Source organism: Panthera pardus, unplaced genomic scaffold (assembly GCF_024362965.1).
Source record: "Panthera pardus isolate Hobbes unplaced genomic scaffold, ASM2436296v1 HiC_scaffold_17, whole genome shotgun sequence".
NCBI lineage: Eukaryota > Metazoa > Chordata > Mammalia > Carnivora > Felidae > Panthera > Panthera pardus.
Genome location: NW_026526732.1, coordinates 135447439 through 135464538, shown reverse-complemented (window position 1 = coordinate 135464538; position 17100 = coordinate 135447439). Strand labels below are relative to the sequence as shown.

At 45.8% G+C, this 17100-nt stretch overlaps 1 protein-coding gene across 6 annotated transcripts in view; it reads right to left on the bottom strand.

Moving 5' to 3' along the window:
* ADGRF5 (adhesion G protein-coupled receptor F5) overlaps positions 1-17100 on the bottom strand; it is a 98416-nt gene that overhangs the window by 28354 nt on the left and 52962 nt on the right. For 4 of the 6 annotated variants that reach the window (XM_019457348.2, XM_019457351.2, XM_019457347.2 and 1 more), the window contains exons 4-8: positions 7067-7240; positions 4678-4854; positions 4416-4525; positions 3111-3169; positions 2126-2268 (exon numbers count right to left, since the gene is read on the bottom strand). In XM_019457348.2, coding sequence (XP_019312893.2) covers positions 2126-2268; positions 3111-3169; positions 4416-4525; positions 4678-4854; positions 7067-7240 — 663 coding nt within the window. The remainder of the gene's footprint in view (positions 1-2125; positions 2269-3110; positions 3170-4415; positions 4526-4677; positions 4855-7066; positions 7241-17100) is intronic. The other 2 variants (XM_019457350.2, XM_019457353.2) reach the window with 1 other exon arrangement.

The window sequence follows — 17100 nt, the reverse complement described above, 5'->3', positions numbered from 1 at the left end:
TTTTCTTTCTGGTTCTGTTCCTCTCCTCTGCCTCCAAATATAACTATAAGTTAAAAACAAACACCCAGTCACTTGACCTTCTGGATATTTATATTCTAGGTAAATACCACCAACACTATGGAAAGCAGGATGATGTCTGAGCTCTCCCGTGGAGTTGCACATGACATAAGTTCGTGTTTCTTGGTCTGAGTCCGTGCACATCCCAGGATCATTCTGGATGTAAACCCTCTGTAGAAGCAGGGTCAAGTGCCGTTCGCAATGGCTTCATTGCTCTTTGGAAGAATAAGGCACAAACTCCAAAGTGCCTTTGTGAACTGCATTGTCAACACCATGTTTCTGGACCGGCAGTCAGCCACTAACCAGTAAAACTCGTTTAAGTGGCTGGCTAACCTCAACAAAACTGAAATTTGGAGGAGAGAGTAATCATAACCAAAGCTTACCTCTGCGAGAGGCCGATATTGTCCTCGGCCCTCAGAACCATAAATACAGGGACTTGCTCAAGGCAAAACCTGTGTGGGTTGGGGGGGTGGTGTTGGGGGTCAGGCAGGGGTGGCATGGCTGGCTGCCTTCCATGGGAGTCTGAATTTTAGGCCAATCACTCCTCTTCCTTCAGTTTTCCAGTTTTCACCTGTGTTGTTGCTGCCTTATTTATTCCAATTGTTATTTTTCTTTTCTCCTTGCTTCGGTTGTAGCACTTTCTTACCACTGTGCATATCTCTTTTAACATTTTGTTTTTGAAAATGACCTGGCATCTAAAACTACCGGAGAATGTAAAGACGAGCAGTGTAAATCTGTCGTGGGGACGGCCTAACCCCTGTGCCCTGTCTCCCAGAGGCGCCTGCAACTGACCTTTCAGAGTCCTCCCCAAATGGACGCAGTGTGGTTCTGAAGAGGCATAGACTTTATTCTGGAACCACGTACTAGAATTATCTAGAACATCTGCCTCCAAATTCTTGCCTGCCGAATCTCTGCCCAGCTGGCTCTCTCCTTTCTATTTCCCAAGTGACAATAGGTCCACCCACCTGGTAACACACCAGAACACAACTCTGTACCCATTTGTAAAATGGGGGAAAGCATTTAAAAATCCCAGGATTTTCACTACTGCTCTGTGGGATCCAAAGCAGAGGTTCTCAAACTTTCTCACACATTAGAATCACTTGAAGGGCTTGTGGAAACACAGATCGCCCTGGTTGGTTGCGGTGGCCCTAGGAATTTGTATTTCTAACAAGTTCCAGGGGATGCTGACGCTGCTGGTTTGGGGGGGGGGGTATACTTCAAGAACTACTTCTCTAAAATAACAGTATCAATTGTTTAATATCAATGCATTTCATGAATGTCCCAACCCCACTCCAATGTTAGTTTTTGGATGTTTTGGGACTTTTTTTTTTTTTTTTTTTTTTGAGAGCAAGAGAGAGAGTGGGGGAGGAGCAGAGAGAGAGAGAGGGAGAGAGAGAATCCCAAGCAGGCTCCATGCTTTCAGGGCTCTGTCCTGATCACATGCACCACGAGATCATAACCTGAGCCTAAATCAAGAGTTGGCTGCTTAACTGACTGAGCCACGCAGGCGCCCGGATGATGTGAGACTTCCGATTATGTGTTTATTTTTTTATTTTTAATTTTTTTTAAACATTTATTTATTTTTGAGAGACAGAGCATGAGTAGGGGAGGGGCAGAGAGAGAGAGGGAGAGACAGCATCTCAAGCAGGCTCTGGGCTCCGAGCTGTCAGCGCAGAGCCCGACGCGGGGCTCGAACTCACAGACCGTGAGATCATGACCTGAGCCGAAGTGGGACGCCCAACCGACTGAGCCACCCAGGCACCCCCAGACTTCTGACTAAAAACGAAACGAAACGAAACAAAGCCCTCCATCGACCCAGATGGCTCTGGGACCCTCTTGCAAAATCTCTCCCCCCTGCAACCCCTTTCCCAACTGCAGTGACATTAGCCTGGTTGGCAGGATCTGTAACGGTGCCTCAGATGGGAAGCCTCTGTGCCAGGAACCAGACAGCCTCTCCCCATGGAGGACACTGTAATGTAATTTCCTGGTTTTAAGCATAATGATAAATACCATTGCTATAGCTAAATAGAATCCATGTATAGGAAAAACATGGAGATGTCCTACTTACTGCTAGTAACTACTTGAAAGGAATTGTAGTCCATTTTGTAGGTCTGATTAAGGTTCCGCATTACTTGATCATTTGCTTTACGCATCAATTCAGGTGATGGTGTTGTAGTCTTGACCTCGTATGTCACAACCACACTTCCGGGCCTGGATGGAGACCACTCAGTTCAGTAAGGCAGTAACTGACCTGGAAGAGTCTAGATCCTTATGGTTTATTTACATGGGAAAACAAAATGGCAAGCACAGCCTGGGTACTTTTTATCTTCAAAGGTTCACTCAAATCAACCCGGTTTCAGGCTCTAGCTGAAAGCCTGCGACAAAGGCTTGCACACTCAAATGTCTGCAGGCAGGTAACGTAAGTGAGCAAAACGGCTGGACGGGAATGAGTGAAGTGAATCACACAAGTTGGTCATAGGGTCACAGCCACAGTGCAGAGACTGTTGTCACACAGCCATGCTGGCCCGAGGTTACCAGATATGCTGAATGTCAACTGAAGCAGAATCCCGAATGTTTCTGTGAACATTCTTCGTTGTTAAAATTGGCATCTAACTTTTTGAAACACTGCGCATACCTCCTTAGGGCTGCCGTGGAGCCCAACTCCAGGCGGAGCCATTTACACAGCAGCGTGCAACTCTGTGCCCGTGGCTGGCTGGACAACTTTTCTTGAATAAAGCATCATGCATGACATTCTTTCACTTTTATATTTTGGAACTCCCTAGTCTGTGGACTTATCCCTTATCTGTTTGCAAAACTCCTGCAGGCACAGAATAAACAGAAGTCTTGGGCTCATTTTCCATTTAAGTGGGTATATCTGTGAGGAGTGAGTTTCCGTTCTCAGTATTGCCTCCCTCTTTGCGCCCTACCAATCGAGCATTGTCTCCACTTCTACCAAACTGCTCTAGATGATGCCCCTCTAATGGGTTGTTTCTTCTTCACTAACGTAGTGGTCTCTGCCGTTGGGCAGGAATGACCCGATTACAGCTTCTTACCTGAACCCTGTCACAGTCACCAATTTGAAGCCCGGTAAAATACTGTAACCTTTCCAGAACTGGAAAACAAAGAAAGACAAGTGTCATGTATCAAGGTCCAGTGAGAGATAAGTCAAAAGGTTGAAAGCAGAGAGAAAGCACATTATTTTTTCTTATCATCCCAGGTAAAACTTTCTCCTGTATATTTTGTTAAGGCTAACGCTGACAGAACTTTGAAGAAGTAATTCCTCTTGACCTATGTCAGCCTGGGTTCTCCAAGAAGCAAACAGACACCAGATTTAATGTGCCAAAAATCTCGCTCAGGGAAATGCCTGGCAGAGAAAATGGGGAGGTTTCTCTGAATACCCACCCCAGGGAATTCATTTTGATTCAAGTCACATTTACCAGTAGATGCAACATGCAAAGCACTGTGGGTGCAGAGCACCGTGCCAGGAAGCTGGGTTGGTAGGATCCAAAGATGAATATGGAACTCTCTCTTCCCTCAAAAGCATATAATTGAGGGTGCAGCGTGTGCGGAAGCTTCTCACGCTGTGTAGCGCTATCACATGCCAGATAGGCACATCAGATGTCCAAGAGCCCTTCGGCGCTGCAACATGGCACCCACAGAAAATGAAACCTCATTCATGTGGCTTCCAAGGGTAAGCAGAGGCTGCTCCTGGCCTGAGGCAGGGGCTTGGCTGCCCAGAGAGTTAAGGGAAGTCATTATCTCAGCCCCCCTGTAATAATTTGTACCACACCAACTGGGACGCTCTATCACAAATGAGTTCACTCAAGCAAAGCCTTTAGGTTCAGATGAATTAATCCAGTGTAAATCACTTAGAGTAGTGTCTGGCACTCAGTTAATACTCCGGGAATATTCTCTATTTTTATATGAGTAAATTGAAATCTGTCTTGAGAATGCCTCATGACCTTTAATGTGGAATGATTTGAAACCACGGTGCCAGCCTTGGGCTGATCTACCCAAAAGACGTTAGGGCTTCATCCGTGAAGTGTGGGAAGACAAATAGAAATGCGCCACCAGGTGCTTCTAGACCTGAATTGGATTCAGTGGGTTGATGACACCAAGTCTTCTCTGAATCAATTCTACCCTGGGAGGAAGTTCCACCTATAGGTCGAGATGACGTAAAATCATCCCCTGCACACTGTTGGATTTGAACACTCCGTAATTCATCATCCCAGATATCTAGGAATATTTTTGATGCCCATATTTATAAACTCTGACAGAATTTATCCTTGGTGAATGCAACAGATTCAGTCCAGCCCAAAGAACTTGTTGGCTAAGAGGTTCTTGGGGTCAAAACCTACCGCTGTTTCCAAGTCAGTCTTGTAGGACCTATAGAGAGCAGAGGAAGAGTTCTTGAGGTCTTGTTGAAAGCCCACATTGAGTCGGACTGACATTCTTAGGGTAACATCTGCTGAAATAATCACAGGGCAGTATTTCAAAATCTCATGTTAGCATTTGAATACACACAGGACCGAGAAACATTTGCTTGAGTTGATATCGGTCACTCAACAAACAAACAAACAAACAAACCAACAAACAAACACTTAATCAACAGTTACTTACCTCCCTGGAGCTGGCAAAAAGGTCCCTTGGGAGGTAGTCCTTTAAGGCAACTGCAACGATGCCCTGCAGGGAAGCCATCATGCTCTTGACAAGTGAGATTGTGGAGACACCTTTCTTGAGGCCACCTATAGCCTGTCTCACACGAGCACCAGATTTCATTTCCGGTAGGTCTGCAGACTATCAACAACCAGAACAGTGAGGAGAGAGAAGGTGCTCGCCACCTTTACATGTATAGACTGTAAGTATTTATACTCTGTAGAAAATTCTAACTTGACTCCACATTGCCCTTTGGGAAGTTCAACAGTACTACGTGAGATTCGTGTGATTCCCGTACACATCACCACGCTATTAGGTATGGCCGTCTGAAGGATGACTGCTCTGACTGTTACAGTGGATGCCTACAATAATAATGTGATAGACAGATTTCTGGACACAAAGTGTATGGTAGCCAGCTTCCAAGGCAGCCCCTGACCACCCCTATTTCTGACTATTAACACCGTTTTGTCACTCACTCTCATGTTGCCCTAGACTTAGTCTGTGTGACCAACAGAACATGGCAGAAGTGATGATATATCACTCGTGAGATTAGGATATAAGACGCTGTGGCTTCCTTCGGTGATGTCTGTCTCTCACCACTTGCTCCGGGGGGGAAGCCAGCTGCCATTGCATGAGGACATGTCACGGAGAGGCCAACATGGTGAGAAGCAAGTCTCCAGTCAACAGCTAGTGAGGAGCTGAGTCCTGCCAACAACCATGTGAGTGGGCTTCAGAGGGGATTTTCTAGCTGCAGTGGAGCCTTCGGAGGACTGCTACTCTGCCCGAAGCTTGACTGCGCCCTCATAAGAGACCCTGAGCCGGGGCCACCCAGCTAAGCTCCTTCGGAATTCTTAGCCCTCAGAAGTTGTATGGTACGATAAGTGTTTGTTGTTTTAGGATGCTAAGTTTTGGGGTAATTTGTTAAACAGCAAATACAGAGTACAAATAAAATTGTGCCTGTTACATTTCTAGTCACATGTAAACAAACCAAATACTTTCTAATCCCACTGGGGACATTGGAAAATGCTCTGAAAACAGAGCGCTTTGAATTTATTTCTAAAACTCGATCGAAGTCATGTCATGGGGAGCTGTCTATTCTAAGAGTGACTACCCAAAGGAAAGTCATCAGATCACTGTTCCTGAAATAGGAGAGGCACCCAAGCTCTAGTAAATCTGTGGACACTGATGTAGTCCTTTGCTACAGCATGGGTGGGAAGGGCATCCAGAGGGAGCTAGGAAGCAGCCATTTCGGGTTCAGCTAGCATATATTAAGAATAAAAAATTGTGGGGCGCCTGGGTGGCTCAGTCGGTTGAGCGTCCGACTTCGGCTCAGGTCACGATCTCACGGTCCGTGAGTTCGAGCCCCACGTCGGGCTCTGGGCTGACGGCTCAGAGCCTGGAGCCTGCTTCGGATTCTGTGTCTCCCTCTCTCTGACCCTTCCCCGTTCATGCTCTGTCTCTCTCTGTCTCAAAAATAAATAAACTTAAAAAAAAAATTAAAAAAAAAAAAAAGAATAAAAAATTGGATTGGGGTGCTTGGTGGCTCACTTGGTGACCTGGGTGGCTCCACCGAGTGTGGAGCTTGCTTAAAACTCTCTCTCTCCCTCTCTGCCTCTCTCCCCCATTCACATGCTCTCTCTCTCTCTCTCTCTCTCTCTCTCTCAAAATCAAAGGAATAAACATTGGAATACATAGACTGATGCTGATGAACTATTTGAAATATAATTCAAAAAATTCTTAAAAGATAAGAATTTTATTCTTGCCTCCATTTTAGAATCATGAAACCCCAAATCTGTTAGTGTTTGCAAGGCAATAACTTTGTTTGGGACAAGGGGGACTCCCATATCATAGCATCCCAGGTGATGGTGCCTGAGAAATAGGACAGCTCGCATAATCTCAAAAGGGAGGCAGTGACCAGAAAATCCCGTCGCACGGCCAAATCCAGGTGTGTACCTGGTTCCCATTTCCTGACCTATGCTGTCAAAATGAAGGGAACTTGCTCTTTATTAATACCTGAACCAGTCCTTGCCGTACCCACTGACTACCCAGATGGATGGGACCAAGTAGCCTGTTGTGAAGGACCTGGAAATATCTTGGGACCATTTTGTGACAACCAATACACAAACCACCAAGCAAACATTTGGCTCCCATTTGAGATAAGGAACTGGCTATGGAGTCTGCCAAGAGGGGCTGCATTCTGGAAGGCCGTGAAGTCATAAAATCACACATCAGGCCTTTTTGAGTCACGTCACTTGCCTACGAATTGCAATTTGCTGTGACAGTAAGGAGCTCGGACAGCTCCTCTCCTGATATTCCCGACCCTCCATTCTATAGCAACGGGTCTTTGACTCACCTGTGGTCACCTCAATGCTTAAAATGGTGGTGGTGGCTTGGTCAGTGCTGTTCCCTTGAATTGGGAAACTGAGGCTGTTCAAGTAAGTTTTGCTAGGCTCCAGGAAGGAGGCGTTTTCAAAACTGATCTCAACATCAACAGTGTACTCTTCAGCTGCAACTCTGCTTGAGGCAACTGAAAGGAAAGCACAGGAACCTGTGAGAATTCACCACGGTGGGGGGCAGGGGGGGAGGGCGGGGAGGGTGGTGGGCAGAGAGGGAGCATGGCGGACAGTTCCACATTTACAGGCAATAACAGGACTATGTGGATGCTGGCACATCAGCCTTGCCCCATTTATGGTGCTCCCTGTCTATGACTTTACCATTTAAAGAAGGAAGGCAACTGATCTTTCTGGTCTAAGTGCAGTGGCCTCTGGCCATTTGAGAGATTCACAGGCTAAGCTCAGGACCTGTCTAGAACAGAAGCAGGGAGATCTAGCAGGGGGCCTTGGCAACATCCAGACAATAAAGCCACGGTCCTGACTCAGAGAAATGAGTCAGGGTGTTTCCAACACCATTCAACTGACACGCGTATATTTTGAGATCTGAACTACGCATGGCTTGAAGTCCTCCAGGAAGAGTCATCCTGTTAATTTCCTTTGCCCTTAGCCTACGCACATAGCATGGGCTCTTAGTTCTCGCTGTGTACCTCTGGTGTCCTGAACATGATGGGTACTCAACAAAAGTAAAATTTGCCCAGGAGAACGTAAAATCAGAGATATCTCCAGCTCTTCATCGCCCTTCCAAATGGTCTCCAGGCTGTTTCTGTGTCTGGCATCCTAGATGTATTTGGTCCAACACATACCCACCCACCAGCAAGCCAGACAATATATAAACTGGAATGTCATTTCATAATTTCCTGTATTACAGCATGTCTGGTTCACCAGTTGTAAGCTTCTCAAGGGCAGGAACTATTTCTTTCACTTTGTATGGCTTGACTCTATCTGGCATGGAGCTCACCCCATAATAAACATGTGCCCAATTAGCTCTTATTAAAATTGTGACCCTCTAAGAGAGCCACACATTCACCTCCCCATCACTGCCCGAATCTTTGGTTCATTCTTGGCTGAAATACATAAGAGGAGCAGAAGCCAAGGACGAGTTTCATAGCTAATGATGAACCTTCAAAGATTAGGAGAAATTTTTACACAGATGCGTCGAGAAGACAAATTGTGGCTTATTTGATCTTGTCAGTCAAAGAAGGAAAAGGTTAGAGAATACTTGCAAAAGTATTACTTGAAAACTTAAGTCAAATCTGATGTATATTTTGCATGATGTATATTTTGCCAAAAAAATCAATTCTATGTTTTCTAAAAGGGCAAAAAATTTTCCCATAATATGGCCAGATTTGTTTAAAACTTTCCAAGGAATATTGATGTGAAGGACTAAAAATGAGTTAAGTTCATTGTGGGAAACTCCCACAGTTTTTATTACAGAATAAGTTTTTATTACAGAAAGCTGTAATATTTGTAAACTGATAGTTATAAACTATGCCTTAGAAGGTTGATTTTAGAATCACTCACTAAATTCTACTCCTAAAACCAATGCTACCCTACATGTAACTAATTTGAATTTACACAAAATCTTGGAAGAAAATAGGCAAACAAACAAACAAACAAATAAGAAGAAGTTGGGTTTTACTCATCAACCTTGTTGAGAAGTATTTCATTTTGGCATCCGTCCTGCAACTTGCTGTAATTAACTCAAACTGTGAAAAAAGTCTTTGTCTATCTCTCAAAATTAAGACTGCATCTTAAGGTATATTTCCTCCTTATAAAAATGTATTTACAAGCAGAGCAAAAAGGCTTTTAAAACCCGACGCAGAGTCACAGGCTGTCATGATACCACAGCGATGCCTAAAATTTCCTGTTTTCTTTCTGATTCTCTGATGGTTCTGTGATGAAAACAGGCTTCCCGGAAGAATTGCTAACCTTAATCTGTGTGAGCCTAACTCTAGACACGGTGGGTTGTCCACAGGGAACATTTGAGAGGAGGGTGGCTGCATAATATTTATAAAGTCTGCCTTGGAGCATATTCTTTTTCCTGAAAAGTAATGCAATGTTTATACCCTCCAGCGCATTCCTAGCTCCAGGATTCTCTTTGTCTGTAGGCAGTCTATCTCCTCCCTTGAATGTAAACAGGATATCCTAGATGGTAGGGTTTTTTAGCAGAGTGAAGTCAATAACAATCCCACATCCCCCACTTCCTCATCTGCATTGTTGCACCCCAGGGTCTGACCCCCACCATAGCCTCAATGCCTGCCGGCTCACCATTCCTCCCGCTCATCCCTGAGCCCACCTCTCTGTGCCCTTTCCAGACACAGTTGCAGAACAAGCGAATGCCTGGAAAGCACATGGTGATTCATCAATGGCATCATTCCCCACTGAAACCAAGGTGGTCCTTCCAGTGAGATCTTACAGGGAACTGAGCCACAAGCTTAAAATATGAAGAGGAAAGTTCCTATGGTTTTAGCAAATTCTCTTCCATGGGATTCGTGCAACTGTAATTAAAGCACTAGCCTCTAAGTTCCTCTCCCCTCATCTGCTTTTTATGTTCTTCAACAACTTCTAAAGGAGTTTCAGAACTCCTGAGTGCCACTTCTCCCTAGAGGCTGATAAAGATGGGGGACCTCTACTAGAGAAGGAAATGCCATCAGCATGGAAATAGTTCTTTAAAACAAGCTCAACAATCCAATAGTAACTCAAAGGGCTAGGGGCTTGCCCTTGGAAGTCATCTATGCCAGTGGTCTGCACTTGACTGATGATTATGTACATCTAGGGAATTCAACACACATGAATACTTTGGAGTCTCAACCCAGGTGAGTCAAAGTAAAATCTTCATGGATTAGGTCCAGAAATGTGTGTGTGTGTGTGTGTGTGTGTGTGTGTGTGTTTCAATTCCTACTGGTGATTCTGGATCAGGCAGGTTTAGGATTTAATGTTCTAATCCAAGTGAGGAAACCAAGAAGGTAATCCGGGAAAGCCAATATTAGCGCCTAAACTTGTTTTTTTTACATGTGTGTGTTTTGTTGTTTGTCTTGTTTTGTTTTTGCTTTTGCTTTGTTTGTTGTTGTTGTTTTCAGACACCCCCTGCTTCTGGTCCTATGGAGACAGTCAGGTGGCCTCCAAGTGCATTTGTGCATGTCTTTCTTCGGTCATACCAGATGGATCAAAAGTGATCATAACAAAAGTAACAATAATAATAGCAGCTGCCATTTATTCATTGGCCAGTAGGGTCTGAGGTCATGAGGAGAGTATGCATATACCCATTTTGCAGATGATAAAACTGAGGCTTGATGGGTTAAAGCCACATAAATAGCAAATTTAAAGCTGGGATTTGAAACCATATTTTCTTAACTCCAAAGTTCATTTTATTTTTTTTCCCCTTAAATGTTTTATTTAATTTTGAGAGAGAGAGAGAGAGAGAGAGAGAGAGAAAGAGAGCCTGAGTGGGGGAGGGGCAGGGAGAGAGAGAGAGAGAGAGACAGAGGATCTGAAGCGGGCTAAGCACTGACAGCAGAGAGCCTGTTGTGGGGCTGAAACTCACAAACTGTGAGATCATGACCTGAGCTGAAGTCAGACGCTCAACCCACTGAGTCATCCAGGCGCCCCAAAGTCTATTTTTTCTTTTTAAAAAATTTTTTTATGTTTATTTATTTTTGAGAGGGAGAGAGACAGAGTGCAAGGAGGGGAGGGTCAGAGAGAGAGGGAGACACAGAATCTGCAGCAGGCTCCAGTCTCCAAGCTGTCAGCACAGAGCCCAATGCACGGTCGAACTCATGGACCACGAGCTGAAGTCTGATAGTTAACTGACTGAGCCACCCAGGCACCCCAAGTCCATTTTCTTTTAACCACTCCTTGTCACAACTCTAATGGAAGAAGATAATGAAAGTGACCACTTTGTGAACCCTAATGTACTCTAAAACACAAAGAAGGCATTATTATGAAATGTGTCTTTAGAACTAGTGTGCAATTCTCAAAGTCAATTTCAAAATAAAAGCATATCCAAGAGCAAAATTATTAATAATAAATGGAAAAATTATCTAAAACATCGTTCTATTTGTTTCAGCATCATAAATGTCTTAGAAATCCACACTGAGGAAAAACACACTGTGACCCCTCATTGACACTCATGGATTTTGATCTTAAGTCTAGCTAGGTTTATTCATTTGTGCCCTAGTTTCTTGACTTATCGATTCATAAGTAACTTTACTGTTGGCTGAGTGCCTACTTCCCAGGCACGACGCTAGGTGCTGGGGACCTGGCGTAAATAAGAGAGGCAAAGCTCTACCTACTTCCATGGGTCTCCTGCACCCGTGCGGGAGGTAAAAGTAGGCTGAAACTTCAATGTCAGGCAGTTCTGAAGGGCATGGAGATGCTAAAGCAGGGTCAAAAAAGAGTGGCAGGCAGAGTGCGGGCAGAGTGGTATTTTAACCATCTAGAATGGTTAGAAAAGACCTTTCTAAAGCCATAAACGTTGAGCAAAGATGCAAGTGAGAGGAGGAGATTGCCATGTGCATATTCGGGGCCTCTTACTCCAGGAGGAGAAAATCAGGACCAAAGCCTCGAGAGTGATTTCCATGGCCTGCCTGAGGAACAGAAGATGCCCTCGGGATCTGGGTCATTCCTGTCCCTGTATGGCCCTGGGGGAGTGTCTGATTTGATGTGCAGGTGTCATTGTGACCCACAGGTGGGTGGGACCAGAGGCACACTGTACTCACAGCCCTGAGACAGACCCACAGTTTGGGATGGAAATGCCAACTCCTGCTTGCCTCGCCTCTCCCAAATCTGAGGACTTTGGAGCTGGGGGGAGTGATGTTCCTTGATCTGCCCCAGGCTGCAAGGGGGCTCAGGAGGAACAGGGGATGGTTTTCCCACCTCTGTGTCATTGTGTGTCCTTTTAGAGGCCCTTAAGTTCTTCTCTGCTGCCTCTGGACCATCTGATTCCAGAGTTTAATGTGTTTGCTTTTTCTTGGGCTCCTGTGGCCTCCTGCCGTTTGCCTGAACTTTTCTGACTCAACCGATGCCCCAAGTGGAAGGTAGCACATTCCAGGTGTCATCAGTGTCACAGACGGAGGTCTATCGGGCAGGCCCAGAGGTACGACCCCACCAGGATTTTCCCTTCTCCTTTCCCATAAATCGCTGCCCGACACGCAGCACTTATCTTAAAGAGACATTTCTGGAACGTTGGCCACAAAGTGCGACAAGTAGTTCTGGGTCTTAATCCCAGCTGTTTAAGCAAACAATATTATTTTTGCCTGGCAACTCTAATGGGAATTGTGGCTTCTCAGAAGGTGGAGACTGAGTATGCCTAAATCAATCTCCCAAGAGAAAGGAGGTTGGTGTAATCTTTCTCTTGACCAAAAAGGGAGGATGCTTCGTGATCACTGAAGGCTTGGCTCCCTTGTTTCTCACCCTGGAGCAGGTAAATATTAACAGCCGCCTGTCTTTCTGCTTGTTTCTTACTATGTTCTAGTAGGTAGCAATTTGGCTACACATCTGTCTCTGATTGCACCATTGTCAACAGATAGACCAAGGATCCTGTTCTCCAGTTGGATTTTAGAAAGGTTTGTTCACGCAGGGGAAAACCACCAGAGCCCCAGGCTATGGCTCACCGGCAGGTGTGGATGGGAGAGAGGGTGAGCATCTCGGCATGTCATAGAACGCTGGGCTGTAAAGTCTGGAGAAATGAATCGTTCTACTAGTTTGTCACATACCCAGGTCAGACCCGTAGAAAACTCTTTTCCCGCAAAGTTGAAGACGGTGCTCTGTACTCCTTACCCTGTGAAGCTGCTCTAATAACCGTGGAATGGAATCTAATGGGCAGGAGCCAGAAACACATGTTGAAAATTATTAACTCTGCACTATGAGCATGGACTGTGGAGCCAGTGAGAGGGGCAGCGGAATACCTTCCAAAAAAATTTTTTTTAATGTTTTATTTATTTCTGAGACAGAGAGAGACAGAGCGTGAGCAGGGGAGGGGCAGAGAGAGAGGCAGACACAGAATCCAAAGCAGGCTCCGGGCTCCGAGCTGTCAGCGCAGAGCCCGACGTGGGGCTCGAACTCACGAACCGCGAGATCGTGACCTGAGCCAAAGTCGGACACTTAACCGACTGACCCACTCAGGCGCCCCCGGAATACCTTCTTACCTGGACAGGCCATTTAGCCTCTGTGAGCCACACTTTGCCATGTGTAAAAAAAGGAGTGATATCTTCTCTGCAGAATTGCTGCTAAGGAGTTGGTATGAGGGCCCCTAGCAAATTGTCTGGCCTATAGTAGCCCTTTTGAAACAGCAGGTAGAAAGAATAATATTAATGATAGTAAGTGTGATGATGATATTACAGGCAGATGCCCCCTGGTAGGTCAAGAAAAGCTAATGCTACTCCAATGGTCTCCCCTTTGAGACTGTTACACAAACAAACGACACTAATCAGAAATTAAAAGGGGGGGTGCCTGGGTGGCTCAGTCAGTTAAGCGTCTGACTCTTGATTTTGGTTCAGGTTACGATGAGATCGAGCCGTGCATCGGGCTCCATGCTGAGTGTAGTGTGGAGCCTGTTGAAGATTCTCTCTCCCTCTCTCTTTGCTCTTCTCCCCCGCTCATGCTCTTTCTCTCTCTCTCTCAAAAAAATTATTTTAATTAAAAAAAAAAAAAAGAAATTGGGGCACCTGGATGGCTCAGTCGGTTGAGCGTCCGACTTCGGCTCAGGTCATGATCTCACAGTTCGTGGGTTCGAGCCCCGTGTCGGGCTCTGTGCTGACAGCTCGGAGCCTAGAGCCTGCTTCAGATTCTGTGTCTCCTTCTCTCTGCCCCTGCACCCGCCCTGCTCACGCTTTGTCTCACTCTGTTTCTCAAAAATAAATAAATGTAAAATAAAAAGAAAAGAAATGAAAAGAAAAAAGCATTCCCAACACATGGAACATCAACCCTAAAACCAACCCCAGACCTTGGGCCGAGAGCGCCTCATTCTTGCCATCTCACTCTGCCACCACCTCCGCTTGCTCAGTGCACTAAATGCCGTGTGTTATCCTAAGAAAGACGAAAACATAACCCCCGCTCCCCGAAATACGTTCCTCAACCTAGACAATGCACAGCATTTCCTGGACCCAGATGAAGGGCGAGCACACACTGGGGCCTCCAGGTCTGCAGAAAGATTGACATTCCCACACCAGCAGTCAACAGCCCAATTTCCTCACTAGGTAGGTACGTAAATGTGAGCCCTTCCTGCTCGGGGCTAGGACACCCTGGGTCTCCCTTTCTCGAAAAGGTGTCCATTCTCAGTCATTCCTTCGGAAACCAAAGAAGAACCCACGAGGACTTTTCAGCCCAGGACCCAAGAATATTCCCCAATCGGGCTCAGAAACCTGGCAGAGAGCACTTCCACACCGACACGGAGAACACATGCGTGTTACTTCTAACCAATAAAGACACGTCCACTCGCACTCCCCTGAGAAGATTGCCCTTAAGAGTAACTTTGGAGCTTCCTGGCAAACCTCCGAGACAAGATTCCCATTCCAGCTGTGGTTCTCCCTGTGACCTCCACATCCCTCAGACACCCAGGTCTGTGTGCTCCTACCATATCACGTGGATCACCGCTACCCTTCACCCTATGTCAAGTCTGTCTCCAAGTCTTCTTGACCCGCTCCTTGTAAGGTCTTTCACAAATGTTCCCCTTTCTCCTTCCCCGTTTCACTCGAGGAACCAGGACCAGTGATGATCCACGCTGCTGAGCCTCCTCGCTGGTCTCCTGAGCACTGACTTCTTCCTCTAATTCGTTCAGCCATAACCATCTGGCTAATTTTCACTTCAGGTGGCTTCCATCAGTCCCTTCTGTGTGCCAGCCTCTCAGCCGATCTAGAATCCACTTCCTGGTTTCGTCGGGACGTAACTCTGGATGCTCTGTCCTATTCTGATTTTCCCCCTGCCCCCCAGTAGCCTGTCTGCTCTAACTGGCAGATCCACCCTTCTTCTGATCCTCTGGCCTCTAAGCGTTTGTGCAGACTCCTCTTCCCCAACAGGGTTCTGAATTCGTTTTCCTAAAACACTACTTGTGTGCCATGTCTTCCCTTCTCCTGCCTTCAGTGGCTATACGGGAACTTCTTTGCACCAGGGATTTCAGGCTCTTTCAAATGCAATATTATTTCTATAAATAAATCTTTGTTTTTAATGAAAAAACACATGAATAAATCCCTAGATAACCCTAGTAACATTTAAATAAAATGTACCTAATATTATTTAATCGTCTCAACAACTCTGAAATGTAATAACTCATATATATACTTGCATGCAATCGTATGTCTGTGTTTGTATGATGTATGTAATATACATACACATACACATATATGTACGTGTGTGTGCATATCAGGGCCCAGTGAAGATCTATAACTGACCAGAGTAACTTAGGAAGAAGCCCAGAGTGCTCTGAGCATAAAAGTGAGTGCTGATCCTACTTTTAAAGATGATTCTATCTATCCCAAACCCTAAAGCTTTGATCCAGTGCCTCAAAAGGAAATGCCTGTCGACAATTCTCTTTTCTTGGAAACTTTGTTTGCCTCCTGTTGGTTTCTTTCATTGTTTTCCTCGAGGATGGTGCTCTCCATTGCAATTTATATTTCAGCTCTCTGAGGTCTAGCCTCTGAGTCTTTCCATAGCCACTCCTTACTTTGGTGATTTTGTAGAAGCCCCAAGGTCAAACCGTCTTCTGCAGATGATGAGTTGAGTCATTATCACCTTCCAAAACGACTCTAAAAGCCTAAGCGCACAGAGGATCATGTATAATAAACGGAAAATATATTTTTATGGTAATTTATTATCATCATGATTGTTTTCAGTGAAAGCACATCTGGAAAATTTTGGAATGTCAAATCCTTAGATGCAGACGTGGCTTCCTTCCAAAAGGCTAACGTCTCACGATGTCACCACGGGTCACAGACAGCCAGGCCCGGGAGCGCAGGAAGACGCTACTTTTACAGCTGTATGGTCACCAACTGTCCCCGAGGAGGCTGGCAGCCTGGGCCTTCCAGGAGCCTGGGAGAAACCTGGAGCTGGAACTCACCCGCAAGTACTTTGGTTCTTAAAAAGAAAATCATTCAAAGTACCGAATGGGGACATCTCCAGCTCCGCTCCTGTCACAGGGTGCCAGGGGGCTCAGGGGATGGGAGTGCCTGCACTGATGCTTTGTTTAAACGCACAGAAAGTGCCACCTGTGTGCTTCGGACCGCTTCAGGGAAGGAGGGGAGTGGGAGAGTGAGGGTCTATAAGGATATAAAACAAAGCCGAAACAGAAAAGGAAGGAAAGAAAGGCAAAGGAAGAAAAAATGAAGGTATGACCTTCCAGCGAACATTTTGAGTCCTTAATAAAATATGATCGAATTGTCATTTCAAGCACCGGGCAGAGGTCGATCTGGTTGGTGCTCTGAGAAGCTGCAACAGACACCTTTATCCTGGCCCCCGCGAAAGCCCGCCCTCTTTGGCGGCTTTATGACTCCTGCAGATGACAAGGCCAAACAGACCAAACCACGGCATGTGTGGGTGTGATTCAGTCATAATCCTGAGGGTTAAGAGGTTCTACCTTCTCCAGAATTGGTACAGACACTGGGCCAGCAGCTTTGGCGGTAGGAACCCACCCTCGACTCACACAGGGGCAGCTGCGACAGGGACATACGCTCTCTATTTGTTCACTCATTTACTGAGAAACTGGGCTCAGTGCCAGGCTACAGAGATGAGGAGGGTTCAAGGGAACTCATGTCTACTGGGGATGACAAACGGGAAGTAAAATTATTACAAAGCATTGGGACGCATCTTGTGCTATGGGAATGTGACAAGAGCAGTGGGAACCCAGGAAAACGGCCCCTCCCTGTCTGGGGAATCAATGGAAAGCCTTACGTGGCAGGAGCCCATGTGAATGGAGTCTCTCCGACAAACAAAGGAGGGTGGTGGGTGGGCAGCGACCATGTGAAAGGAAACAGAAGGAGAGTAAGTGGGAAAATCACGTGGG